This window comes from Colletotrichum jinshuiense, chromosome 7, assembly GCF_051148585.1.
Source record: "Colletotrichum jinshuiense chromosome 7, complete sequence".
Taxonomy (NCBI): domain Eukaryota; kingdom Fungi; phylum Ascomycota; class Sordariomycetes; order Glomerellales; family Glomerellaceae; genus Colletotrichum; species Colletotrichum jinshuiense.
Genome location: NC_139314.1, coordinates 2,114,735 through 2,141,220, shown reverse-complemented (window position 1 = coordinate 2,141,220; position 26,486 = coordinate 2,114,735). Strand labels below are relative to the sequence as shown.

Below are 26,486 nucleotides of genomic sequence, written 5' to 3'. Positions count from 1 at the left end.
GACCACGTCTCCATTGTCAACTACGATGGCCCACGACCCGACATTCGCATGCAAGGCGCAATACCGGTAACTGGGTACCAAGTTGAAGCCAACAGGGCGGCTCTCTAGACTCCAGATGGGGCAAACAGGCCTATCGGAACCAGCAACCGACGTGTCGCCTCGTCTCCAGGTTCCAAGCGTCTACGGGCTACAGCCCGAGCTGAGGCTGCGGCACATTTCAGCCATTTCGGGCCACGTATCTCATGGCCGATCACCAATCTTAGATAGTACGATTCCACCACCGAGAGCCTCAGGAAATGTCGTGATGGAGTCCACCTCCCACGGCGAGCCGCCTCCGACCCCGCAATTGCGGGGTTACCCTCATGGCTGGCTGGTCACGCCATCGCCATAAGTTCTCTCGCTCTGGGCATGGCTCACCTTTGGTGCCTTGCGCCTCCTCCGTGATAAATCCCAACACTTCCACGATGCACTGGTCACCAAGCGCACGCGCCAACACCCGCAAGATTCTATTATTGCTGACCGCCGGTGTTGGCCCCGGCTTCCCGTCAGCCATTAACGCAATCACATCATCGCGCTCCAGTATTGCTTCATGAGCTAAAAGTGCGGACATCCGGGTCAAATCGTCGTTTCATCCACAACAAATTCGCCGATAGCGCTGCATCAGCGGCATCATCATCACTAAGGTATTCTTCCGAGTTCCCGAGAAGGGAAAGGATCAAAACTTCCGGCCACCCGTCTCTGTTCCCGCCGCGGCCCCTTCCCCCCTTGGCCAGCGTCCATGTTGTGCCTAACGAGCCAGCTCGTTTTCGGCTCCGTCGTGTCCTCGCCCCTTACTGATGATCACCCGACAAGCCAGCCCGTCGCACATTCCTTTCAGCACCCGTTAACTGCATGAGGGGTGTTCTCCCACACCACCATCCACGAGCTTTGGTAGTCCATAGCCAGATAATCTGCCATCCTCCCTAAATATCCCGTCGGATGGTTACGCAGGCGCACGTACACACACCCTACACACCCACACACATACACACACACACTCACTCACCCATACTTCAATACAGCGCCAAGCTATGCCTGTCCCCTTCCCAAAATTGCCAGCGGCAGCCTGCAGCCAACGAGCAATATCGAAATCACCTGTCCCAGAGCTGAGACAAAGCCAGGGTCCCTTCCGAAACCCCCCGTCACATCCACCACTTTCACCAACCAACAACAAAATCAACCTTACCCCGTCCAGAAGGCTGACAAAATATGCCAGATGCAAACCCCGCTCCGGAGGGGTAACCCCTTCAGGCACATTAATTTACAACGAAATGCAGCTTAAATGCAAAAACACCCTCCCGGACCTTGCGCGTCCCCCCACCCCCTTTCACTCACTACAAGCATGGACAGTGAATAGTACTTGACAGGAAGCTGTGAATCGGCCGTCCAGGCTCATGATCGATGATCTGCCAGAACATCGCCTGCCTGCCCATGCTATACTTCCGGAGAGGAGCCGCAACCTCCCTTGCCAGCTAACCCTTGGTCTGATAACAGTATACTGTATACGCGCATGTTTCCCCAGACCTCGTGGCTAACTCAGCCCCCAAAGTCTCGAGTCGCCTCACATGACCACCCGTCGCGTTTCGCCGTTGGCGCTTGGCATCCACACCAGGCCACGGGATCACAAACTCCACGATAACCGCAAGGCTACCTCGTTCTTGCACGTATCAAGCCTACTCATTCGGAAACATCTACGTCGTGCAGAGTCGCCACGGCAAAAGAAGGGATACAACAATGCTGGTAACATTCAAAAGGTATCTAAACGACTAAAGACTCTGGGGGGGAATCCCTATGCAACCCTTTCCCGCCGCACTTCCAAGACTCCCCACTCCCTAGTCGGTTCCGAATACCTACTTTTTGGGGCAAGCAGCCCTCCGGAGAAAGGAGATGATCTGCTGGCCCGACGAATGGTTTGTTGATGTTCCTCATATATACTCCTACAAGCATTGTTTCCCCGGTTGATTGAATTTTGGTTCCCCGCAATGCAATCTCAAAAAAAGAAGGAAAAAAGAAAAGAAAAGACAAGAAACCGCCCTCGCCTTGCTTTGTCAGTCAACCCCAATATGCGGCCCAAGTAACATCCGTCTCAATGCATCAGTAAGAGAGTTTAAATATCCTGCCCGCCCGCGACATCGCTTCGTTGCCCAATCATACCATCAATCCATGTCTCATTTGTCTTTGCTGCTGCTGCATCATTGTGTGCGGTAAAATTTCTTATAGAGAAGATGCAGCAATAGGTTGACGTTGAGCTTGACGTTGCCTTCGAAGAGGTTCATGAACTGATGGGCCTCAAACTGGGCCTGCAGCAGATCTTCGATCGGTACGAGAGCGCTGGCTCCCGGCATCTGGATGTGCCCGCGGGAACCTTCAATGGAGAAGACACCCACCTCGTCGCAGGAGATGGTGAGGTTGACCCTCTCCCAATCGGTGACGCCACTCCATGCAACGAGCACGCCTTTCTCCGCGAGAGCCCGAGCGCTATATTTGTAACTCCCAAACTTGGGGACCCGCCCGCTACGTTCCAGTTCGCGCTGGTGGTTGTACTGTTTGGTGAACGGAAGCAGGAACCGTTTCTTTCTAGAATGACGAGATTTAGTCAGCTTATGGCGACACACTTGGACCGTGCTTATAATATGGGGAGCTGGATGGAGATCCATCCATGCGGGGTCTGAGATCTGAAAACAATATTTGATAGACTTACCCTTTGTTCTTCTGCAGCGTCGCCATCGCCGATTCGATGTAGTCGTCATAGCTCTTGCGTTGTTGCTCAAGGTACTCGGCCTTCTCGTGCAAGTTGGCAAGAGTCGATCGAACGCCTTCCAGTTCGCGCTGGCGTTGTACGCGTCTCCGGCTCTTGGTTCTAATGTCGAGAGCGATGGCGTTGAGAATGTCTTGGTAGAAGTTGTGCTTGGAGATTCTACCCATGTGCTCCAAATTCATGATGTTCTCAAGCGCTGTACGCTTCAGGTCGTAGTATGACATTCGCGTTACGTCAACCATGTGAGCGTCCGAGTACGCGCCCTTCGAGTTGGCGTCGTTCGCAAAGTCATCGCGCAGTACCGACCGCCACTTGTGTTCATCCTCGGGACTGATCGGCTTGACGAGGATCTCCAGAAGGTTGGCGCCAGTCTGTACACGGATAATATACAAGATGCATCGTTTTGTCTCCATGAAGAGAGCCTTAACCTCTGCATCTGGATCGTCGATATCGTGCAGCTTGGGCGTGAGGTACATCTGGATGTCGGAAGATCCCGTCGCAAGCAATTCGCTCTCGTTGTGTTTGGCACTACCCAAATCTTGCAGGATTTCTCGAATAACATCGTCTCGGTTGGGGCATATCGTCGGAAGATCACCGGCGATCAGGTTATGGATGGCGAAGATATCCGTCATCTTGATGTACAGAGTCGGTTTGTTCTTGGAGTACAGATCATTGAACTCGTCGATGTCAAAGTTGCGCTCAGCATCTGGCACCGAGATGAGTTCGTGTGTAATGTGAGCAAGTCGGTCCATGGATTCGCCCAAAAATGCGTTCAACGGTTGAAGGTATATGTTCTCTCCGCCAAAAGGTCTGCCAGAAGCGATCTGGCCTAGCACTTTCGCAACTTCTCCAAGATTACGCTTTTGGAGAGGGCTCAGCTGTTTCTCGATCACTCCAACATTCTCGGGAGCGATAACGGCGGGTTGCAGGTAGAAACGCCAGATCCAATTTGTGATAATTTGAAGGTGGTGGTGCTGAGGTTCTTTCTTGAAGTGCTGGCAAAGGGCATCAAACATTTGGCGGCAAAGGAAACGTAGGCCGTAAGGCATTTTCGGCAGGAGATCCTCCAGAGCGAGCAGATACTGGTCGCATATTTCTCGAAGGTCGCGCAGATGATCGATGAAGAGGTCTCTGGTCTCAGGGTCCTTGATAGCAACCTCTCGGGGGACATCTAGGGGGCGCCGACTTGGTCGACCTGTCCGCAGCTCTTCGTTGTTGATTGCTGCCCTGTAAATCTGCAGAGGATCACTCTCAAGATCAAGAGCCGGATCCTCTACAATATTGTCACGTACCATCGGTCCAAGAAGCTCTCGTAGATACTTCCGGTCACGAGGAGATCGGGTGTAGTTTGCGAGAAGCTTGGTCCAGAAAAAGTTGCCTCGAAGGTAATCCTGCAAGTTTCTGCTGCACTCAACCTCTTCTCTCATTGATCTGGCGAGAAGCTTAAGGAGATAGTACTCCTCGCGACGCTTCTGGGCATAGCCGAAGAGTCCCATCATGAGGTGCTCAATTCGCTTGCATTCTTTCTCGGGAGTGCCTTGCTCACGGATACGCTTGAAGAGACGTGCAAGGTATTGAGGTTGGGTCTGAAGATTGAAGAACAGCTGCTGGTAGGATTCCAACTTCTTCCTTGAACTTTTGTTGAGTGCCTTCAAGTCGAATTGGTTGGTGGAAGAGATAGACGAGTTTGCCAGGAGACCAATCGAGTGTCCGCCGTAGTTGCTCTGGTGCCTGACGACCTCATCCAGTGTAATCTTGTTTTTGACGAGGAGTGCAATCTTGATGTCTAGTTGGTCGATGTACTGTTCCAGCATCTCGTTTTGGCGAACTTGCTGAACCACTGTCTTACGCATCCTTTCGAACTCAATCTCTTCGTTGAAATCGAAGTCGCTGTCGTTAAGAAGATGGACGAAGTTCTTGACAGCATTGACTGGTGGATCCTTGCCGTGGGTGAGACTCTTGTACGCCTCTCCTTGGATCTTGGCTCGTACGAAACTCTGAATCTTGACGACCTTCTGCATGTTTTCTTTGAAGAAGCGCTTCTTCTCCTCAAATTTGGCCCGTACAACAAAGGCCTTCGCAACAGATTGCATCTCAGTGATTGCTCCGTCTTCTGCCTCGAGATCTGAGATGAGGTTAAAGACATCTCCTCTCACCATCATCGCTCGTGCTAGCCCTTGGAGCTTCTTGATCTCTGGCGTGTGAGATTCAAGCTCCTCGAGAAGATTTGCATGCTGCTGGCGGTACAGGCAACCCCGCATGCGAGCTTGGAGTTTGGTAACCTTGGGCTCGGCGCGAGATAGAGCATCTTGATCAGCAGCAATACGACGCCGCTCCATCATACCGCGGATGAGGGACTGAAGGTCGATGAAGGTTGGCTCATGGCTGCTCAAGTCGTCAAGCGTCTGTGTGACATCCCGACGAATAGCTGCGGCTCTGATGTGTGCTTGGAGGGTCTCAACCTGGGCAATGTGCTGGCTGAGTTCGGCTTTCGTTGCTGCAAGTTCAGTCCGAAGCGACTTGCCCCTGACCGCTGCTTGCAGACTCTCAACTTTGGGAACGTGCTGGCTTAGCTCCATTTTCGTTGCTGTGACTTCAGTGCGGAGCGACATGCCACGGATCGCTGCTTGGAGGCTCTCAACTCCGGAAACGTGCTGGCTGAGTTCGGCTTTCGTAGCTGCGATTTCAGTGCGAAGTGACATGCCCCGTACCGCTGCCTGGAGAGCAGTCCATTGAGGCGCAAAGCCTTGGAAATGTTCTTGCTCTCGCGAGATCTGATTTCTAGTCAGCATTGCCCTGGCCGCTGCCTGAAGGCCGATTATGCCGTCGGCTTGTCTGTCTAGGAGCTCAAGGTCATCAGCAACTCGTCCCCTCACCAGCATTCCACGGATGGCAGCTTGGAGGGTTTGGACTTCTCCAGATGCTTTGGCCGTTTTCTGATGTTGAGTAACGAGCTCCTTCCGGACCAGGAAACCCCTAAATGCTGCCTGGATTTCCCGAACAGGCCCGGCATGTTGGGCCAATTGAGATCTCTTGCCTCGTACCTCATCTCGGACTTTCTTAGCCCGAATAAGACTCTGAAGCTCCAAGATGTCGGGCTCCAGTCCTTTCCAGAAACGCTCCTTGTTGGCCATCCTGTTTCGAACGAGGAACCCGCGAGCGAGGCTCTGCAGATCGACCGCGAAACGTCTCATTTGTAGCCGGTAGCCAATGATTTGACGGGTCCAATCAGCTCGGATACGAGATTGAAGGTCGACTAGTGCTTCTTCGACATCCCACAGCTGCTGCATGGTGTCTCCCAGCCGCATCCTCACCACGGCCCCGCGGACTTGGGCTTGGAGTTCAACAATCGACTCTTCACTCTCGCCCAATTCGCGATCAATCCTCTCCTCCTCCGTCTCCTCAGGCTCAGGAGTTGCAGGCTCAATGCCAAAGTCGGCTCCCATATTACCGAAACTAGGCATGCTGACCCCGAGTTTATCGAGGCCCTTTTGCATGGCTTCAAGCTCGTGATGCTCGAACTCAAGTTGACCGACAAGATTGCCGATGCGGAAGTCAACTATGCCCTTTCTGAACAGAAGCCAACTTAAGGCGTGGATACAGTAAATGACTTTGGGGATGTTCTTCTTCTCGTATAAGTCGATCAGCTCGAACCTGAAAAGGTCTGGGAGCTCGACCTCGTCTAGGTATCTGAAGAAGATGGCGATGTTGTCGGAGTGTCGGAATTGTAGTTTTTGATGTCTGAATATGCGGAATCGTCGCTCGGGGTTCAGGGCCTCGACTACCTCTGCCAAGGTAACTCCATCTCGAAGGGCTTCCTCCAGCTCGACAATCGGAGGAATCGCCCTGTGGATGACATCCTCGATCCATTCCTTTGCTTCACCAATGTGACAGAGATATTCATACGCTTGGAGGAATTGACGTTGTTTGTCCATCCAGTTTCGTCCTTCCCAGCCATACCCACCAGTCCGCTGGCCAACACGGTTGCTGTTCGATTTGTCTGCTCTCTGCAACCTGCGGCGACCCCTCAAGCCCACCACTTCTTGCGCTGGAGCCGTGATTGAAAATTCATCGGCAGATTGTGACTGAGCAAGCTTTGATAAGGTGCGCAGCTGGCTTGTGGATGACCGGCCTAGCTTTTCCAAGTCCGGCCGAGCCAGCGCCGCTGAGTGCACTGCTGGAGGGGGTTCGTTTGCATGAGGCAACGCGACGCTTCCTCGGCTGACAGAGTCGGAACGACTGAGCATCATCGAGTTTGGCCGGATTGTCAGGGTTCGAGACAGCGGGGTTGGGGAGATGCTGCCGTCATATTGAGCGTGGGAGAGCTTACCGCTGTCGACGCTTTGCGTGCGATCATGACGGTAGCTGGGCCGGGGCGGTGAAGGGGTTGAAGCTGTTTTAGGTACAGTAGTAGGCGATGACGATGGCGATGTAGGAGCTTGGGAAAGCGGCCGGAGTGACTGCCGAGTCATAGAGTAGATGTTGTTATCCTGGTCTCTCTTGCGATCAGGGTTCTCTCCTCCGAACGAGACCTGATGCAACCGTGAACCATCACTTTTGCCTCTCTTATGAGAACTTGGTAATGAATATCCGCTGGAAACTGAAGATAGCTGAGTGCTCGCCCGGCTGTTTTCGGAGTACAGAGAGTACCCTGAGGAGGCGATGGAGGAAGCGGTAGAAGATTGACGATTAACGTTGCTGGGGTAATCCAGGGTATGTGATTGTCTGAGAGGGTGCGGTCGGTGCGACATGGTGGGCAACGATTAGGATACCGGAGGAAGCCTGCAATGTAGAATGTATTGGCTCAGGAATTCGGATGACAACATTAGGGCGCCTTTGTTGGACGTCGGCAGGTATGCTATGAGCGGAATTAGGTTCGGTCTCGAGTCTCGTTCGCTGGTCGGGCTATTCGTTTTGTTTCTATGTTGCTCTAAAAGCAAAAGTCGGGATTTCGAAGCGGCCGGCGACGGCGCGGTAAAGCGCGAGGAGGAATGGAGGTCGTATTCTCAAGAAATAAGAGCGCGCACTGCGCAAACATAGAAGACGTCGACGGCGGCGACGGCAACAATGATGATAGAAAGAAATGTTTTGGCGAGAGGATTAATGATGGACGGCTAGCCCACTTCACGCCAGTCCAGCCACTGCCATTCAAAGCGCAGTCGCAATCTCGTCAATGACAAGGTATGGGTGGGATGTTGGGTCGTTTGGAGGTCGGGCAATGGAGGGGGGGGGGAGAGGGGAGTAGGGACCTGATAAGGCAGTTTGTTTGTTTACTGCTGCACCTGGCAAGTAGCAACCAGCCACCAGCCCCCCTTGCAACAAGTGTCTTGGGGTGTCCAGGTAAATTCGGGTGGCTTGTGGCTCACGCTGGCCCCTGCGTCGCACCCGCCGGCTTTTTATGTGGAGACACATGCAGCAATCTTCCGTTGCACGGCCTCCGCCCCCGCCTCCGCCCTCTGTCGATTGGGCTGTCGTCAGTTTTCTCTGGGCCTGGCGCTTCTGCGGAGAGGTCTTGTCAACAACACGATGGCCCGGTGAGGCCCAAAGCTGCAAGGTCGATCTAGATAAGTATTCAGGCAAACCCCTTGGAAGAATGCTAATGGGCGGGCCAAACCGCTGTCGACCACTGGCCCTAATTTGACAGAAGTCACGCTCTGCTCCAGTCATGGTTTTGACACGTCGACTAATCTAACCCGATTGCCTGTCGTCTCAGAAACGTCGTCGTTTATACGCAATCAACTGAGATGAAAGACTTTATTGTTGAAGCCAAGGAAAACCGGAAAACCCAAAAGCCAGGATGAAGAATTTCAGCCACAGGGTACCGAATATATCCGACGGAGGGAGACCTGCTTCCATCGTAGGGTATCATGTTCCATAGCTGCTACTCACAGGCATCTGCATGCTAGATTCGATTAGCATAGTACGTTCACCACCCATTGTCGTCATTCTGGAACGTCTTTCAATCCCCGTAGTCACCGAAGGTCATCTTGATTTGGTTTGCAATACATTTCTGTATTCTGGGCAGTGAGAGATAGAGAGGTTACGGTTTGACTACAAGTTGACTTCCGTCATGAGTGCATTTTTTGCTGCAGGGGTTTTCCAGGAGGTTTGTTTTCGTGGCCCAAGACCGGTCGTTTTCTTGTTTTCTTCTTCTTTGTTCCTTCTTTTTGGTGCAGCTGAAACAGCCAATCAGAGCACCTCATCGGTCGCTCTCGTGTTGGGGTTGAGTGCAAATTGTCGGAAACCTGCTCGCAATGTACCACTTGACCGCTCGGGTAGATTGCAGCCATTACAAACCATCACCAAGCTAAGAAAATGTCAAGAAAGATCCCACAAGCGTTGCCATTGATGAATGTTTCGCATTGGTCTGGCAATCTCTCAGCGGGATGGCAGTGGTATAGTCCGAGTCTGATTGCCCGGGAATTATCCGCCAGTTTAATGGAACTCGAAAAAAGGAAGCAGCAATATCTGTCGGGAAAAAGAAAAAAAAAGACAAACCCGTGCCCAAAGAACATGGTCGGACATTCCTGCTGGGTGGCGGCACGGATGCTCCGGCTACTCAGAGTCTCCCCTGTTTGGCGCATGTTGTCCCATCGGATCTGAACCTCATATATGCAGTCATGTTTGCAGTTTCTCGTGTCGGGTTTTGCCCAGTTCGTTCCTTTTCTTTTTCTTCTTTTTACTGCGGCAAGCAAGGATTGTCCTTCCTTTGTTGCTCTAGCCAACCAGAAGCTCCAAACTTTGCCGCAGGAATTGTCGACAAGGCGTTTGTTTTCGTTCGCACCGAGAACAATTCGATACGAATGCCGTGATGCGTGAACGCCGCCGAGTACAACGCAACGTCGCTCGAGATTCTCTTGAGAGGCGACACAGTGGCTCTTGGAGGCAGTTTTCCTGATTTTCGGGATTCCCACTGATGTTGCGTCATAGGGGCCCAGTGCTTCTTACATTGCACCTAGCGTACGGTATCTGCTAAACTCTGCTCGATATTGTTGTGAAGCATGGCCGGAAATCAGTCCCCGGCTTCTTGCTCAGAGGTTTGTCCCTTCATGCAAGTTGTTGGCGAGTTGCAAGTTGTGTATATGCATTGATTCTCCGAGCACCAGACCACACGAGTCGGCGAGAAGAGGGCGATTGGTCGACAGCCTGAGGTGCCCTGACCAGGGTGTTCCTTGGCACAGTGAGGCTGGCCCTCGCAAGTGAGTTGCGCCGCACTGTGGCTCTCACCGCCTGCCACAACTTGCCCCTCCTCGCCGGTTGCGCAGCCGTCAGTTAAAAAATTTCCTGCGGGGTGCCGTCTCAAGACTTTTTTCTCCTTCTTTCTTACGGGAAGAAGAGACATAACCACCCTTAGTCTTCGAAATCGGCCATATCCTTCTTCGAAAGACTAACAGTTCTTCAACTCCGTTTTACTATTCTTCTCCGTTGTGTTTATTCGTTTCACGGAAAGAATTGAAAAACTTCAAAATGCCTTCCACCAACGGAATCAGCGGCGCCAAGGTGCTCGACTCCAAGTCCGCCCTCCAGGTCTTGAAGGAGTACGAGAGCCGTGATGGCCTCGACATCTACGAGCTCATGGACACCAAGAAGCACGGCGGTCTGACCTACAACGACTTCCTGCTTCTCCCCGGCTACATTGGCTTCCCCGCCTCCGCCGTCGTTCTGGACTCACCCGTCACCAAGAGAATCACTCTCAAGACCCCCTTCGTCTCCTCGCCCATGGACACCGTCACTGAGCACGAGATGGCCATTCACATGGCCCTCCAGGGTGGTCTGGGTGTCATCCACCACAACTGCTCCCCTGAGGAGCAGGCCGACATGGTCCGCAAGGTCAAGCGTTACGAGAACGGCTTCATCCTTGACCCCGTCGTTATCAGCCGCGACACCACCGTTGGCGAGGCGAAGGCTCTCAAGGAGAAGTGGGGTTTTGGAGGTTTCCCCGTCACAGGTTTGTAGCCCCGATCTTTTCGCTTCCTCCATCGCCTACATGATTACACACTATTCAAAATAACTTTCGTTCCACCGTATAGACGACCATGTCGTCATGGGGAGTTAACTTTACAATGATATCGGCTCTTTACTTTTTTTTTATTCACTACTGCAGCATTGTCGTCGAGTACATTGGCTAACAATCTTCTGCAGAGACCGGCAAGCTCGGCTCCAAGTTGCTGGGAATCGTCACGAACCGAGACATCCAGTTCGAGGATGACCCGAGCCAGTCCATCTCCACGGTTATGGTTACTGACCTGGTCACTGCCCCGCACGGCATTGACCTCCCCGAGGCCAACAAGATCCTTGCTAAGTCCAAGAAGGGCAAGCTGCCCATCGTTGACAAGGACAACAACCTCGTCTCCATGATCTCTCGTTCCGATCTCAACAAGAACCAGCACTTCCCCCTGGCCTCCAAGCTGCCGGACAGCAAGCAGCTCCTCTGCGCTGCTGCCATTGGCACCCGCCCCGAGGATCAGCACCGCCTCAAGCTCCTCGTTGACGCTGGCCTCGATGTTGTCATCCTTGACAGCTCCCAGGGCAACAGCATGTACCAGGTTGAGATGGTTAAGTGGATCAAGAACGAGTTCCCTGGTCTCGATGTCGTCGGCGGAAACGTCGTGACTCGTGAGCAGGCCGCTACTCTTATTGAGGCCGGTGTCGACGGTCTCCGTATCGGTATGGGCAGTGGCTCCGCCTGCATCACGCAGGAGGTCATGGCCGTCGGTCGTCCCCAGGCCGCTGCTGTGCACTCTGTCAGCAGCTTCGCTGCCCGCTTCGGTGTTCCCTGCATTGCCGACGGTGGTGTTCAGAACGTTGGCCACGTTGTCAAGGGTCTGTCCCTTGGTGCCTCGACCGTCATGATGGGCGGTCTCCTGGCCGGCACCACCGAGTCCCCGGGTACCTCCTTCGTCTCCCGTGAGGGTAAGCTCGTCAAGGCCTACCGTGGCATGGGCAGCATCGACGCCATGCAGGACAAGAAGGCCGGTAACGGCGGTAAGGACAGCCAGAAGAGCAACGCCGGCACTGCCCGTTACTTCTCCGAGGGTGACAGCGTCCTTGTTGCTCAGGGTGTCACCGGTTCGGTCGCCCACAGAGGGTAAGTTTTTATGTTGCGCCTCAATCTGTTCAACTCGGAATGCTAACTTTTCTCCAGTCCTATCAGCAGGTTTATTCCTTACCTGGCTGCCGGCCTCAAGCACTCCATGCAGGACTGCGGTATTCAGTCTCTGAAGGAGCTCCGTGAGTCTGTTGACAACGGCACCCTCCGCTTCGAGATCCGTACCGCCAGCGCCCAGATGGAGGGCAACGTGAACATGGAGTCTTACGAGAAGAAGCTTTATGCCTGAAAATATGGCGAATTGTAGAAATGATGACGTATTCAAGATGGGATGGGACACTAAAAAGAAAGGGTTGATGAAAAGCTCAAAGGGCATGAAGGGAATGGCAAGGGAAAGAAAAAGAAATAAGGGACCACCACAAAAAAAAGCCTCTCCCTCGAGATTATATACGCATATATGAGGGAGGGGTAGATGGCTTTGGTTAGGGCGGCAGTTCTTGAGTCTAGCGGAGTTCTTGGAGTCATTAGGAGGGGGCTGAACTGCCTTGAGATGATGTAGCGTTCTGAATACCAAACCTCCACGGGGAAGAAAACAAAAGCGTCTTTGATGACAAAGATTTTTATTTTAAAAGAAACCCCGTCCGTGTCTCCACTCTACGTACATTTGTGTGTGTGTGTGTGTGTGTGTGTGTGTGTGTGTGTGTGTCCGTTGCTTGCCATGAAGGGCCTTTCCGGCCGCCGTCGACCATGTCCGCAATGTCCAAATCTATCAACGACCGCAGCCAACCGACTTTTGGATGTATGAGAGAGGGGGACTCCCCCGGGATGTTTAAACTGTAGCACTCGAGACTTCGTGTATCTGTACATAGACAGCGTTGGTATTAAGCAGTTACAGTTGTAACTGCGTCGAGACATCTACTACTGCTTGCTATGCCAGGCGTTGATACAGATAGATGCTACTTAGAGTGAGGACGGAAAACGAAAACAAGAAACCCATGGGAAGAAGAAAAAAAGAGTAACAAGGCTTTTTTTTAATACCCCTTCCCGAACCAACCGACGAAATGCCCTCTGAAATTCAACAACGACAACAACAACCATTGCGAAATACCTGTGATGCTGAGCGCCTCCAATAATGCACTTATGCACGCCCAAAAGCAGAAGCAACAAGGAATGCGGACATGGCCGATTCCTAAACATCAAAGGCCGGCCGTAAATTTCATGTTCGGCGTTTCGGGGATTAATTTCCGCTCCTTAGTCGTCCGACTCAAATGCCCGCTCACATGGGGAGGCAGGGTGGACAATCTCTCCTCAGTCACGATAGGGGGGAAAATCCAGCTTACGGACGGGACGGGCTGACGGAATCGTAGCCCACCGCTCCGTTCTTCGCACCCAGCAGAGGCGCAACCTCAGTCGAGGAATCCTGCCTGCTGCCAGAAGCAACAGCGCTGCCCTCGCTCACGTATCCTTCGTCGCTGATGCTCTCGTCCTCGTCGTCGCTGGTGTCGGGGGTCTGTGTCAGGGCATCGCTGTCGACGAGCATGTAGATCGGAACGGCGCCCATCAAGGCGGTAAGCGCGAGGAACCAGTATGCAGTGATGAGGTAGCCCCTGGAGATACCCCAGCTGTAGGCGGCGCCGGTGGCGGCAGGACCAAAGGCACGACCAAAGCCGCTAAACATGGTGGCGAAGCCGTTGAGGGTGCCGAGGATGCGGAGCGACGAGGCCGAGTTCGTAAGCAGAATCGTCATGCAGGGGAAGCCAACGATGACGGCGAAGGCCTTGACGAACATGACGATCAGGAGAGCAGCATAGCGTCCGGCGGCCGACTCGAACAAGACTACGTAGGGGGTGAGGACGTAGACAACGGGGAAAGTGAAGGCTAAACTTAGGGTCAGTAAAAAGATGCAGACATAACGGGACGCAGTTGGCAAGTATACGCACCACAAGCACGGAAGCAGCGCAGAACACCAAAGTAGTTGCACAGGGGCGGGAAGACGAAGAACTGAATCACACCGCAGGTGATGCCGTAGATGGTGAAGATAGTGCCGATAGGACCAGGCTCGAGACCGAACCCGCCGGAGAATTGGAACGGCAGATGGGTGTTCTCCGGGGTATGCTTCACCTCGGGAGTACTAAGGAAGACAGGCAGGACCTGGTCGTAAGCCACCGAGTGAAGAGCAAGGAAAGTGTAGCATAGAAGGTTGATGCATGTTTGCGGGGTGAAAACCTCCTTCATGCTCGGCGCCTCCAAGGCCTTATTGTCCTCGAGGGGTTGGGCCGGGTGGTTCAGCTTTGTAGGAACCAGAGGTGCGGTTGCTTCTCCATCCACGAAAGAGGCGCGTCTTGCACGAGCATGGTGGTGGTGGTGGGCGCGGGAGCGGCGGAATGAACGCGTGAGGCGCTCGCCCATAAGAAGGCCCCAATCGGGTGTGTGGCGCTTGCTCTCGAGGGTTTCTTTCAAGAACAGGGTTGCGGTCGTGACTGAGATGAGGAAGAAGACGGCGGCGATGAAATTCGGCAGAGCAAACGGGTATTTGTTGAAGAACCAACTGTCACCGAACAACGCCGGGAAGCGGTCCGCGGGCTTTGCGAAAAAGCCACCAAAAGCTGGGCCAAAGATCGAGCCAACAGACCAGATCAGAGGCATGATTGAGAATGCTCGAGGTTGGAGTTCCTTTTCAGGAACCATTTCCGCAACCATGGTCCGGATAATTCCAACTAAAGAAGCATGGTGTTAGCCAGCATTATATGGCTGGGTTGAGGAGGGGTCTTACCATTTCCGTTTCCACTTCCCAGAATAGCTCGGACAATGATTGCCATTGGTAGACTCGTAGACACACCCCAGACGACGAAGAAAGTCATTGTCGATATTAAACCAATAATGACGGTCGGTTTCCTTCCAAACTTATCAGAGGCTCTGCCCCACGGCACGGCGGTACAGCTCTGGGACAGTGAGAATGCGGCAGAAGTTATGCCAGCCCAGTAGGCGATATCGTTCTGTGCGACACCAAAACTGCGAATCATCTCTGGGAGGTAGGGGAAAACCGATGTGAGAGCAAGGGGTTCGGCGAACCGCGCAACAGCTGTCATCGGGTTAGCGTTACAGTGATGACCACAGTTCGAAGAAGAAAAAATATGCGTGGTGGTATTTCTTGCTGGGCTTAGATATCAAGCTTTCAAATCGTTTCCCGATTATAAGCAATATGCCAACCGCCTTGGGCTCGGTAAAAAGATTGACCTCCACGGTTCACAGTGGTCAGGCAGCTTGAACGATCAAAACCATATCTTCGTCGCATTTCGGGGCAGGATTGAAGTAGGTGTGGCTAAGGACAGGGCGGCAAGCATTATGGCGACAACATGCAAGTATCCAACCGTCCCATCCCTCCGAATCCCTTTATGCGATCCCACGACATCCACGAGCCTCTCATCGCATGCTCTCCAATTCTGCAGAAGTCCCGCTGGTCTGGCTCATCGGCACTTGCCCGGCACTGATCGTCGCCTGCAGGTTTGGATATGTTGCAAGGGTAGTTGGAAAAAAAAATCGCGAGACATGTCCTGAAATGTGAGGGCGTCTTACCCAAAATGGCCAGTTGCTTCGCGGGCAACTTTGGTTTCGTTGGCTTGGTCATTGTGGCAACGTGAAGAGACTGCACAGGCTCAAGGGGCAGTCAAATGGCACAAGTTGGCGAGTTATCAAAGGTTTGATCTTTTGAATGAATGATCCAGGAATGGGAATTCGGAACAACAAGCTGGGCAATGCAGCGACTTGGTTGTGACGTTGTGCGACGTAGCAAGATGTTGTCGAAGATCGACGAGAGAAATGCAAACCAGGGGCGGCCAACACCTTTAAACCAAAGTTTGTTGGAGAATTGGAGAAGGAGAATGTCACAAGAACACGGCGAAGGCAAGAAAAGACGGTTCGTCAAGCGCAGACAAAAAACTAAACGGCAATGATCCACTTCCCTCCTGCAGGCTCGCGGCTGCACTGAGCCGGGCAGGGAATAGCGTGGATATGCAATTCATGTAACTGCAGTCATCCCCCCAGCTCCCGCAGGACTTAAGCCCCCGTGAAGGCGTGGAAAGCGAAGGGACCAGACTCAGCGCCGATCCCCGCGCCTCTGCTGACGGAAGATATCCAGTCGGCTAGTGGTCAGAAGGGGTCGTTCACGTTAGGGCGAACCACCTTGAATGGGGACGGCCTTGGACGGCCTCGCCTCCCGGTGATTAGATGGGGACTTGGAAGTGGGAATTCCCGCCTACCAGACTGACTTGGCGCGTTCCATGCGGACTACGGGACACTACTGCGATATCTTAGTGCAGCGCATGGGAACAAGAGCCAACGGCTTAGCCTGCGCGACGGCGAGCGCGAGATGCGAGCGAAGTGGCCAAGACGCATTGCTGCGATGGAGCGAGATGGGATGACCGCGGACGTCGTGTGTCTCGGATACGGTCAAACGCGAAGGGTGACGCTGGCTCAGCTTGCGCAGCGCCCCGTGATTCCTCCTGGCTTTAGACTCCACGAAGAACAATGAGCTGCACGCCAACTACATTGCGTCTCCCTGTTGCCGAAGCGAAAAGATGTTGGCCCGGTCCAGGCGATGCGGGCGGTGGCAGGGAACCTTGAAGTGGGTGGTCCGGCGTAATGCTTGGACACCTTGGGAAAATGTCCGTTGTCGGCCAAGACTTGAGTGAGAGTCGGTGTGGGTGTGCAACGGGCACGGAAAAGGGCAGGGGTCGTTGCTGAGCCGGTGGTGCAGCCGAGGCCTTCCCCCCCCCCCTCCCCTTCCAAGCCGCCCAAGGCAAAAAAAAGATCGAATGAAAAAAACACATAGTAAGGAAAGAAAAATGGTCGCCCCCCGCAATTGCTATGACGTCCAATCGTACCGGTGGGGGGCCTCTTTCCCGGGCGGCGTTGGGCCGATCTCGCCGAAGCCGGGGCCGAACGTCGGGTTGAGTGCGACATCCGTATGCTGAATTGGTAATCATCACAGACTGACTGGGCAGGGGTGACCATTGCTTCAACGCCAACGAGGCAGTGAAAGCATAAATCGAAGCATGCGTATCCCAAGACTCTCGCCTTGAACATGACGCAGAAACTACACACCGCCAAAAGAAGATCACAGTAGAAATGCCAGGCTTTCTGATTTATTCAGCTGCAGACAATGCAGATTCGGACAGCGGTGGTTGCCAGGCGGCGCATCCGAAAAAGACTGATGTGATGAATCCACCCAATCAATTGCGTGATCACCGATGTTAGCCGACGCATCCAGTCACCGGAAGAGGGTGCGTCTATTGACTCGGATCGAGAGACAGGCAGATAAGATGATGTCACAGCTCATCCATGGCGATTGTCCCGCGTGTGTGTTCATTTGCCCTGTCGTGGAGTCTCGCGACGGAACGTGAGACGGGTCGATGCGGTGTCACGGGACGGATGTTGGGGCCCCTCGACACCAAGCAGCGCCAGCGAACTGGACCGTACCTCCGCACCTTCTGGAGAATCGTTATCTCCAGCCCGGTGTTTTGAGGGTCGGCACCGGAGCGCCGATGACCCGCCAGGCCCTCGCCTGAACACCCGAAACAGGAAGGAGACCGAGGAAATCTACGAGCGGGGCATTCAGTGCAAACAGGCACAACAGCGCAATCACGTTTGTGGGTGGCAGTGCCAGTGGAGGGAGGGAGGATGCACCAGGCCCAGGCGGCGGCAGCCGATCGGCAAACACACTGACGCTGATAACATCAACGAAGCACGCAATGTTCGTAGCAATTTCAACTTTGTTTCAACGACATCTCTGGCAGAAGGCGCAGAGATAATTGTTGGCGACAGTTTGGTCCTGTGCTACAAGATGGCGCACGAGTAAGTTTGTTTCTGTCGTAGTCTGAGCCGCCGCCCTCGTGGATGAGAGCTCGATGAGGGGAGCTTGGTGCCTGAGCTTGTGTGGCTGGTGGCCTGGCGATGATGCAACAACCGACGCCAGCCACACTTGCTTCGGCGTCTCATCCCTCCTCCTGCTCCTCCTCCTCGTCAAAGCCCGTGTCGACAGCTGCCAGCGTCCATGCTGTGCGTACATGCAAAACAGGCATACTGATATAAGCACAGAAAGCGATACGACGACAAAATGTCTGATGAGCGGACGCCGCTGGTCTCCAGTGTCTACATTGGTGCCCCGCGCCGCCGCTACCCGAACCATATCCTGCGCCGCTTCTGCACCATCGCGCTCTCATCCATCCTTATTTTCTGGTCCATCTTCTTCGTGGTGGCTCTCTTTGTAGACGAACCTCCTCGTCACCATGGTCATCACCACCAGGGCTGGTCTTGGACTAACAGCATCAACCGCGCTCCCATCACCCACGAGGAAGTGCAAAAAATCCTTTTCGAGGTCCCTTCGTCTGAGAAGGCCGAGGAGTGGAGCAGATATTATACAGCCGGCCCTCACCTCGCGGGCCAGAACTACTCTCAGGTAAGCAGCGTAGTAGAAAAGGCATTGAAAAACGTACTCACAGTCTCCAATAGGCTCTGTGGACCAAGGAAAAGTGGGAGTCTTGGGGCATCCAGTCCGACATTGTCTCATATGATGTCTACCTGAACTACCCCATTGACCACAGCCTTTCTCTGCTCTCAAAGTCTAAGGATGACGAAGAATCTTCATGGAAGGTCGAGTTTAAGGCCGCCCTTGAGGAAGACGTCATCGAGGAGGACTCCACGTCCGCCCTCGAGGACCGAGTGCCAACATTCCACGGCTACTCCGCCAGCGGCAATGTCACCGGCTCCTTCGTCTTTGTCAACTACGGCACTTACCAGGATTACGAGGACCTTGTCAAGGCCAATGTCAGCCTTGAGGGTAAGATTGTCATCGCCAAGTATGGCGGCATTTTCCGCGGCCTGAAGATCAAGCGCGCCCAGGAGCTGGGCGCGATCGGTGCCCTGCTGTACAGCGACCCCGGTGATGATGGCAAGGTCACCGAGGAGAACGGATACGAAGCTTACCCCAACGGCCCTGCTCGCCACCCCAGCGCCGTCCAGCGTGGAAGCGCTCAGTTCCTCAGCCATCGGCCCGGCGACCCCTCTACCCCTGGCTATCCATCCAAGCCCGGTGTGCCGCGCGCGCCTGTCGATGATGCCACACCTTCTATCCCATCCATCCCAATCTCTTATGCCGATGCCCTTCCCATCTTGAAGGCCCTCAACGGTCACGGTCCCTCCGTCAAGGACTTCAACCAGTACTGGAACAGAAACCTCGGACTCAAGTACAAGGGCGTCGAGTATAACATTGGTCCCTCTCCCGACAATGTGGTTTTGAACCTTTACAACGAGCAAAACTATACCACCACCCCTCTCTGGAACGTTATCGGCATCGTCAACGGCACCATTCCCAACGAGGTCGTCGTTGTTGGTAACCACCGCGATGCCTGGATTGCTGGTAAGTTAGCACATCAACATTTGCATGATCTGAGAGCTGACATCACTTAGGTGGTGCTGGTGACCCCAACAGCGGTTCTGCCGTCCTGAACGAGGTCATCCGTGGAGTCGGTGTCGCCATTGCCAGCGGCTGGAAGCCCACCCGTACTATTGTCTTCGCCAGCTGGGACGGCGAGGAGTACTCCTTGATCGGCAGCACTGAGTGGGTAGAAGAGTACCTCCCCTGGCTCTCCCAGTCTACTGTTGCCTATGTCAACGTCGATGTCGGTGTCCGCGGCCCTAACTTCAACCCCTCGGCTGCTCCCCTCCTCCACCGCGTCCTGCGCGAGGTCACTCAGCTGGTTCCTTCTCCTAACCAGACCGTGCCAGGCCAGACGGTCGGTGACGTGTGGGACGGTCGCATCAGGACCATGGGCTCCGGATCCGATTTCACCGCCTTCCAGGACTTTGCGGGCATTCCCTCTCTCGACTTTGGCTTTGGCGGTGAGAACGAGGAGGTTGTCTACCAGTACCACTCCAACTACGACTCCTTCCATTGGATGAAGGAGTTCGGAGACCCAGGCTTCGTCTACCACCGCACTATGGCGCAAATTCTTGGCCTCGTTGTCGCAGAGCTCTCCAACGTGCCCGTCATCCGCTTCAACGCCACCGACTACGCCGATGCACTGAGCGTCTACGTCGACCAAGTCGAGGCCAAGCTCTCAGCTGCTGAACCCACCTCGGAAGAGGAGCTGTTCAGAATGCGCGCCAGCATCGCCGTCGCCGACGTTGACGCCAAGGGCTCTTTGTCGCAATTCCGCACATCGCTTCAGATTCTCCGCACCTCCATCGCCGCCCTGCGTGAGAAGACCGAGAAGCTCGACGCAGGTGCCGCCTGGGTCGACAGCGAGCTCAAGGCGGACATCCCCTGGTGGAACCTGCTGCGCAAGATCAAGGTCGCCTTCGCTTTCGTCTGGGTCAACAAGGCTTACAAGGGCCTCGAGCGCAACTTTCTATACCCCGGCGGCCTGGACGGCCGTAGCTGGTTCAAGCACGTCGTCTTTGCGCCTGGCCTGTGGACCGGATATTCCGGAGGTGAGCATATCCTTTCCCCAACCCTCCCCCGTTTCCTCTTTCCTCCGCCTTTGCAGATTGTTATAATGATGAGCGACAACGCTAACGTGTCGTGATAGCCGTCTTCCCCGGCCTGCAGGAGAGCATTGATGCCAAGGACTTCAACAACGCTCTCAAGTGGACTGGCATCATCAACGAGTGCATCGCTTCCGCGACCAAGAGCATTTAAACCGGAAGCTGACGTCGGCTTTGGATATGGTAAGTCGGATATGGAAAAGCCACTTTTCCTAGTGACGTGGCTGTGGGGGTGGAGGGTTGCTTCACTATGCCTCCATTTCGTAGCAGCCGATTAAGCATTCTCATCGTTCTCGATTAGCGCCATACCAGACATTCAAGTTTGATAATACACATCAAGTGACTTGATTTTAGATGCCTCTCAGTGACTGTCCAAGCCGCAAATTTCGCTTTGCAAGCCATATTTTAATCTGATAGCGGCATGCGGCTCCGTCGCACATGTCTAGGATCAAAACGCGCAATTACTAGCACCCAACAATGGTCTATGCGTCTATCGCCTTGGCTATTCATACAATTGACAACCCCTTTGTCCCCATCTCCTCGTGACGCTCGATCGTGTCTGAAGCAACGCCGCTTAGAACTTGTAGACCTGCTCGGGGGTGTATCCAAGATCCTTGAGGATACCGACCAACTCGCCCTGGTCCCTGGGGCTCTTCTTGTTGCCCGAGACGGCGTTCATCAGGCCCGGGGGTCCGCACACGAAAACCTTGATGTTCTCGCTCTTAGGCTCGGGGAGCACCTGCTTCAGCAGGTCCTTGGTGATGAAGCCCTTGTTGCCGACCCACTCCTTGGGCGGGTTGTCGAGCACGTAGAAGGCGCGGAAGCGCTGGGGGTACGTGTTCTCAAGCTCGGCAAACTCCTTCTTCAGGAGAATGTCCGCCTCGGTGACGTTGCCGAAGACGAGCGTGACCTTGGTCTTGTCCTCGGGGTTGTTGAAGATTGCGCGCGCGAGCTGGTACATGGGGGTGATACCCGTGCCGCCGGCAACGAGGGCGATGTGCTCGTGCTTGTTGGGGGACCAGGGGTACTTGGGGAGGGGGCCCTTGAAGTCGAGGCGCTGGCCAGGGGTCATGTCGTGGAGATGGGTGGACATGGGCCCGTTGGGGTACTTCTTTACGAGGAGCTCGACGTAGCCCTTGGCGTCTGCGGTCTGGTCAGTTTTCCTGTCGTTCTCTTCGAACTGTATTATAGCGGCTCTACTCCATTGTCGTTTGCAACCTCAGGAGCAGCCTCACGAGAAAGCAGGGAGAGGTCGCCGTCAAAGGGAGAAAAACATACCCTCATCGCTGGTAGGGGTGTAAGGCCTCAGCGTAGCCTTCTCGTCCTCGGGGCCCTTGTACTTGGTCAAGACGGCACTGGCGACGTCCAGGCCGGAAACCATATCGTCCTCGGGCAGCTTGAAGCGGAACTTCTTGGTGTTGTGGTTCACAATCTCAACCTCCTCGAGCTTGAGCGACACGAAACCCTGATCGCCGCCCGTCAGCGCCTTTTTGGGAGCGACGCCAACGGCGTCCTTGATCTTGGCCTCGGCCTTCTGGGCCGCAGGCGAAGAACCAGAGAGGAAGTAGTAGGCTCCGCCCGCGACGGCAGCAGCGGCGCCGGCGTAGAGGGCCGTGTTGGAGCTACCCTTGGCGGGCTCGGTGGCATAGCGGCGAGCTTGCTGTTGACACAGGCACTGATTAGCCATTTTGATTCATCTTTTAAGCCAGCATGGGCATGTTAGGCCCCAGGGCCGGTGCGCATGGTTGATACAATATGCCAGCTCTAGTGGGGGAGGGGGGATTGCGTGCGAGAGCCGACGCCTAATGAAGAGCTTCTTACCAGCTTGAGGGGCTGCGCGGCCTTGAGAGCAGATCGGGCGAACATGATGGCTCAATTACAATGCTCGAAGCTGGGATGCCAATTGAAAGGGTCGTAAGAATCAATCTGGGGAAGTTGGTGTTGAATTGGAGAGGTCCAATTTGTTGCCAGGAAAGGTTGCGTGGATCCGAGACAGCAGAGCTCCCAAACCCGTCCAGAATGCAAGCTTTGGAGGCAGTGCATGACGTAAAATGTCACGTGCATCCACTTTCAATGTCCGATCCCCACCAAGATGATTGTGTTCGGCGGGGAGCAATGTACCGGGTGGATTTCTAAGCACAGGTGCTAACGTGCTTAAAGGGCCTCATTGTAAATTCGTGGCACAGCTGTAGCTTGCATGTGCTCAGCAGCCATCGCCGCACTACCGAAGCAGGTGCTAAATTCGACCATCACAGACTAGGTATATTCTGAGCGCCATGTTGGACGAGACGTTGGCATCCCCTGATGAAGGGGGTAAAGTTGGAGGGGGTCCCCCAATATATTATATACAAGCCAACAGCTTCAGTTGCTGAGAGCTTAACTAAAATACCACCACTGATTCATCCAGTCATCCGGCGACCCGGCTTAGAGCCAGGCATTCGAGCGCCGAGTATGCCGACTTCCTACCTCCGTATTGAACCCAGATACATCCTCCAGCCGGTCCCTTAACCACCCATACTCTCCCTCATCCAAGCTACATGCTGAAAGCGACCGACCAGGGGCTCCTCTCTTTATGTCTCCTGAAATACAACTTTACGCCTCTTGATCATCAAACCGAAATCAGAAACGCTCCTCCCTAACGTTCCTCATAGTACATGATTCATGGCAGATCCATCAAAGAGAATATTCTGCCAAGCAAGAAATCTAGACCGCCTGCTGCACCGCGGCCAATGCCCATTGACTCTTCGTTATCACCGGCTAGTGTCCATGGCTTCGGGTTCTGCAGGTAACTCGCTGGGAGTCTTCGCCTTTGGTGTGCTAGACCGGTCAACCGGCTTGTCCTCAGTTGTCGCTTCCGTCAAGGGGCCAACTTGAGAGTCAGTCTTTTTTGAGGTCGTGTCCTGGCTTCCTCGGCGCATCATGCCGGCATCGTGGTGCGAAGCTAAAGTGGGCGTGTTCGCCTGGCTGCCACCTCTCTGGCCATGGTAGTGCACGACTTGGGGCGGAGGCTGTCCGGCCTGGATTCCCAGCTGCTGCGTAGGATATGGGTCCAAGTCTTTGCTCGAAGTAGAAAAGGTCGAGACCACGGGTTGGTGGTATCCATTGGAAGACTGACTGCCCGTTGGTGTGTGCCCGTAGGTGAGATGTTCTGCTTGCGTGGGTGTTCCGACATCGTTTGGCGAGGTTGAGCCTTCGCCGACGTTTCCCGTGAGACTGTTCATCCCGCCTTCAATGTCCCGAAGCAATCGAACGTATTCTTCGGGCACCAGTCCGCTTTCTTGAGTCTTGGGATCTTCGGCCACAAGCCAACCCTGGCCATGTCGATACGAGACCCATATAATCTGACCCTCCACTAACGGCAATTCATTCTCGTTTTCTCTCTCAAAGTCAAAAAGCGCAACGGCCTTGCCGTGCATCTCCTCATCAGGCGATGTGATGGTGAACTGGTAGTCCCGCGAATACCTGGATTGGTCGTCATTGCGGAAACGGGGGGAAGATGCGGAGCTCGAAGCGTCCGAATAAGCCTCGTGTTCGGCGTACTGCCGCGGGGGAAGATCGCCTAGCTGGTATGTGTGGCTGGAATGTCTCGCATCGTTGGGCGGGTAGGTGACATATTCCCCGCCCGGTCCATTTGCTTCCCCTCCTTGGTTCAGGTAGTACCGTTCGCTACCATCACCGCTGGTCCCGACATAAAAACCGCGTTCGCGCTCGTAGTGCGTTGGGTTCAAAACGTCGTCTTCGTCGTGAGAGCCCCTCCCTCTTCCGGTTCCGCCAAAAGCTGCTACAGAGGATTTGTGCTTACGGTGCCTGGAGCTGACAACGGGGCTGGCCAAATCCTCATCTTCGCTCCAGGGCGGGCCGTCTCGGAATTCCATGGGTGGCAGGTCGTGGGCCTTCCCAAAGCCTTCCGGGCCCCAAGATCCAGTGTCCCAGCCTATCTTTGTTTCCCAGACGGCGGGAGGGTCGGAAAGGCGGCGCGACTCGCTGGCGGGGGTGCTGAGGCCAGAAGCAGGATGCGACGGCTCAGGCGAGGGGCCATAGTGCATGGGGTGCATGATGGGATAGGCGAAATCCCGCACGAGTGTATATGAAAGGCTCGAGGGAAACATTGGAAACATATGGGAGGGTGGTCGCGAACGAGACGGGACGGAGCCCGTCGAGTATTGCGACAGGCGGTTCTTTGAAGCGTGCGACATTGGTCTCGGTGCGGTTGAGCGTCGACTTAGAGGGGATGTTATTAGTGGCGGTAGTGAGGGGTGATTCGGGTTGGTGGAGGGAGAAGCAGCTACAGGTGGGGATGTCGCGGGCGAGGAGCTTTGGGACAAGATCGTGGTCATCCTGAGATTATCGCAATCGACGAGGAGCCAGCAGGAGGATGGCAGACACCCGATTTACGAATCCTACGGCCTCGTGTGCCACCAAGCAAACAAATAGTCGCTCAGCAGAACTGGTGGCCGTACTCGTCGGCGAAAATGGGAGGGAATGAAGATTGGTAAAAGTCGGTGTCGGGGCTACGGGCTGCCGCGAGTGTGAAGGCTTGCTCGCGCAGGTGTTGTCGTGTGTTGAACTGCGCCAAATCGAAGCAGGTTAGCCTATGCGGGCTGGGGGGGGTCGTGATTCGAACGAGGCGAGGACGAACAGCCTTGGTTGGAGAAAAAGAGGAGCAACAGCAACGGGCTCGCTCGCAAGGTGTCGCAAAACGAAAGTCGTCGCACGCGACGCTGTGTTGAAATCGAATAAGGAATGTCAAGAACTTAAAGCCAGGAGCGGGCGGCCGATGTATTCAGCTCGCGGGGTCGCTCGACGTGCGACAAGAGAAGGATTGAAGAAAGAAAGGGTTCAGTATGGGTGGGGGACGGAGAGGGGAGGGGAAGATGGAAGAAGAGAAGAAGATGGAGGAGCAGGAGGAAGTGAGGTTGGGAATAATTCGTTTAGGTTCAGGTCGCTGGCGCTGCTTGGTGCTGGGCAGCGCTGCGGTGGTGAAGTGCTTGCTGCTGATGGTGGGAGGTAGAAAGGGTACAAACAGTACAGAGTACTCCGTACCGCACCCAGAAACGGCCGTGCCTCTTCGCACCAGATGCAGCGGAGAATGGACTGGACCAGGCTGGACTGCAACGAGCCACCTCAGGTATCTGTGTTGGATAGATGGTTGGAGGTACAAGTATCTGTACTTTGGGGTCGTACTTTTGGTAGAGGGGCACTTCGTCAGTGACCAGCCAAGCACAGGACAAACACCCTGGAGGTTGCACCAGAGGGGGTGCGGGAACACTCACCCATCCACTATCCCAAGGTACTTAAACCCTGGGGGGCCTAGGACAGAACAGATACTCGATCCCCGAACGCACGGAACTGCACCTGCTGCTTCTAAGCGCGTCGCGCAGAGTTCCTACTGGCTGTAGGCGGTGGGAGTTGGCGGAAAGGAGGGAGGGGAGGAGGGGGAGGTGAGGGGACGACGAAGCAGAGAGAGGAAGAGAGAGGGGTGGGCGAGAAAGAGAGGAAGAGAGAGAGAGAGTGTGTGGGTGTGTGGTTGAGTGAGTGAGAGCGAGCGAGAGAGAGGGGGGGAGGGGGAGCAGAGAAGAAGACCAGCAACAAAGACAACAGCGGCGGCGGCGGCAGCAGCAACAACAGCAACAGCAAGACCTGGAGCGCGAGGCGTGAGGAGCGGATGGGATTCGATTTACGGCAAAGAGAGGCACAGAAAGAAACCCCCAAGCGAGTCAGCGCCAACTTCTGCAATCGGTAGGACGGACTGGTAGCGGGCTTGACTGGATCTGCCGCCCACTGGCCCGTACCTCCAAATGTCAGATCTGAACTGGAAGGGTATCTTCTCCGTCGCTGTCGTGGGTATAATATCTGGAGACTGTCAGGAAACCAGCACCAGCTCCAGATGCTGTGCAGCTCTTGCAGGGGAGGTTTGCATGTCCAACCCCATCCTGGAAAGGCCAAGGCAACGGAACCGGTGCAGGCAGTATGGGGGGGCCCTCATGTACCCCGTCTGTGTTCAGATGCGCTTTTACGCAGACTGCCTTGGGAAGGGTACTTCGCCTTGCATCGCCCTCGCATCGCCCTGCAACAAAGTAGCGTATGTAGGCTCTG

At 54.6% G+C, this 26,486-nt stretch overlaps 6 protein-coding genes across 6 annotated transcripts; 2 read left to right on the top strand and 4 right to left on the bottom strand.

The window, feature by feature from the left end:
- Positions 1-2,231: 2,231 nt before the first annotated feature.
- EsH8_VII_000551 (uncharacterized protein) lies at positions 2,232-7,548 on the bottom strand (the record flags this gene model as incomplete). The annotated part of the gene is made up of 2 exons (XM_083270684.1): positions 2,232-2,616; positions 2,741-7,548. The coding sequence occupies 2 exons, from the start codon at positions 7,546-7,548 to the stop codon at positions 2,232-2,234; spliced, it is 5,193 nt and encodes a 1,730-aa protein (XP_083128241.1).
- A 2,716-nt stretch (positions 7,549-10,264) lies between these two features.
- On the top strand, positions 10,265-12,135 carry EsH8_VII_000550 (IMP dehydrogenase/GMP reductase; the record flags this gene model as incomplete). Its single annotated transcript, XM_083270683.1, has 3 exons — positions 10,265-10,745; positions 10,940-11,885; positions 11,943-12,135. The coding sequence occupies 3 exons, from the start codon at positions 10,265-10,267 to the stop codon at positions 12,133-12,135; spliced, it is 1,620 nt and encodes a 539-aa protein (XP_083128240.1).
- A 1,047-nt stretch (positions 12,136-13,182) lies between these two features.
- Positions 13,183-15,474, bottom strand: EsH8_VII_000549 (major facilitator superfamily domain-containing protein; the record flags this gene model as incomplete). Its single annotated transcript, XM_083270682.1, has 4 exons — positions 13,183-13,724; positions 13,787-14,563; positions 14,620-14,928; positions 15,423-15,474. The coding sequence occupies 4 exons, from the start codon at positions 15,472-15,474 to the stop codon at positions 13,183-13,185; spliced, it is 1,680 nt and encodes a 559-aa protein (XP_083128239.1).
- Positions 15,475-17,688: 2,214 nt separating this feature from the next.
- EsH8_VII_000548 (M28 family metallopeptidase) lies at positions 17,689-20,544 on the top strand (the record flags this gene model as incomplete). The annotated part of the gene is made up of 5 exons (XM_083270681.1): positions 17,689-17,699; positions 17,943-18,303; positions 18,357-19,263; positions 19,314-20,336; positions 20,435-20,544. The coding sequence occupies 5 exons, from the start codon at positions 17,689-17,691 to the stop codon at positions 20,542-20,544; spliced, it is 2,412 nt and encodes an 803-aa protein (XP_083128238.1).
- Positions 20,545-20,964: 420 nt separating this feature from the next.
- EsH8_VII_000547 (cytochrome-b5 reductase) lies at positions 20,965-22,256 on the bottom strand (the record flags this gene model as incomplete). The annotated part of the gene is made up of 3 exons (XM_083270680.1): positions 20,965-21,533; positions 21,669-22,050; positions 22,212-22,256. 3 exons carry the CDS (start codon positions 22,254-22,256, stop codon positions 20,965-20,967), a joined length of 996 nt encoding a protein of 331 aa, XP_083128237.1.
- Positions 22,257-23,140: 884 nt separating this feature from the next.
- Positions 23,141-24,727, bottom strand: EsH8_VII_000546 (adaptor protein NBP2; the record flags this gene model as incomplete). Its single annotated transcript, XM_083270679.1, has 1 exon — positions 23,141-24,727. One exon carries the CDS (start codon positions 24,725-24,727, stop codon positions 23,141-23,143), a length of 1,587 nt encoding a protein of 528 aa, XP_083128236.1.
- Between the last annotated feature and the right edge of the window lie 1,759 nt (positions 24,728-26,486).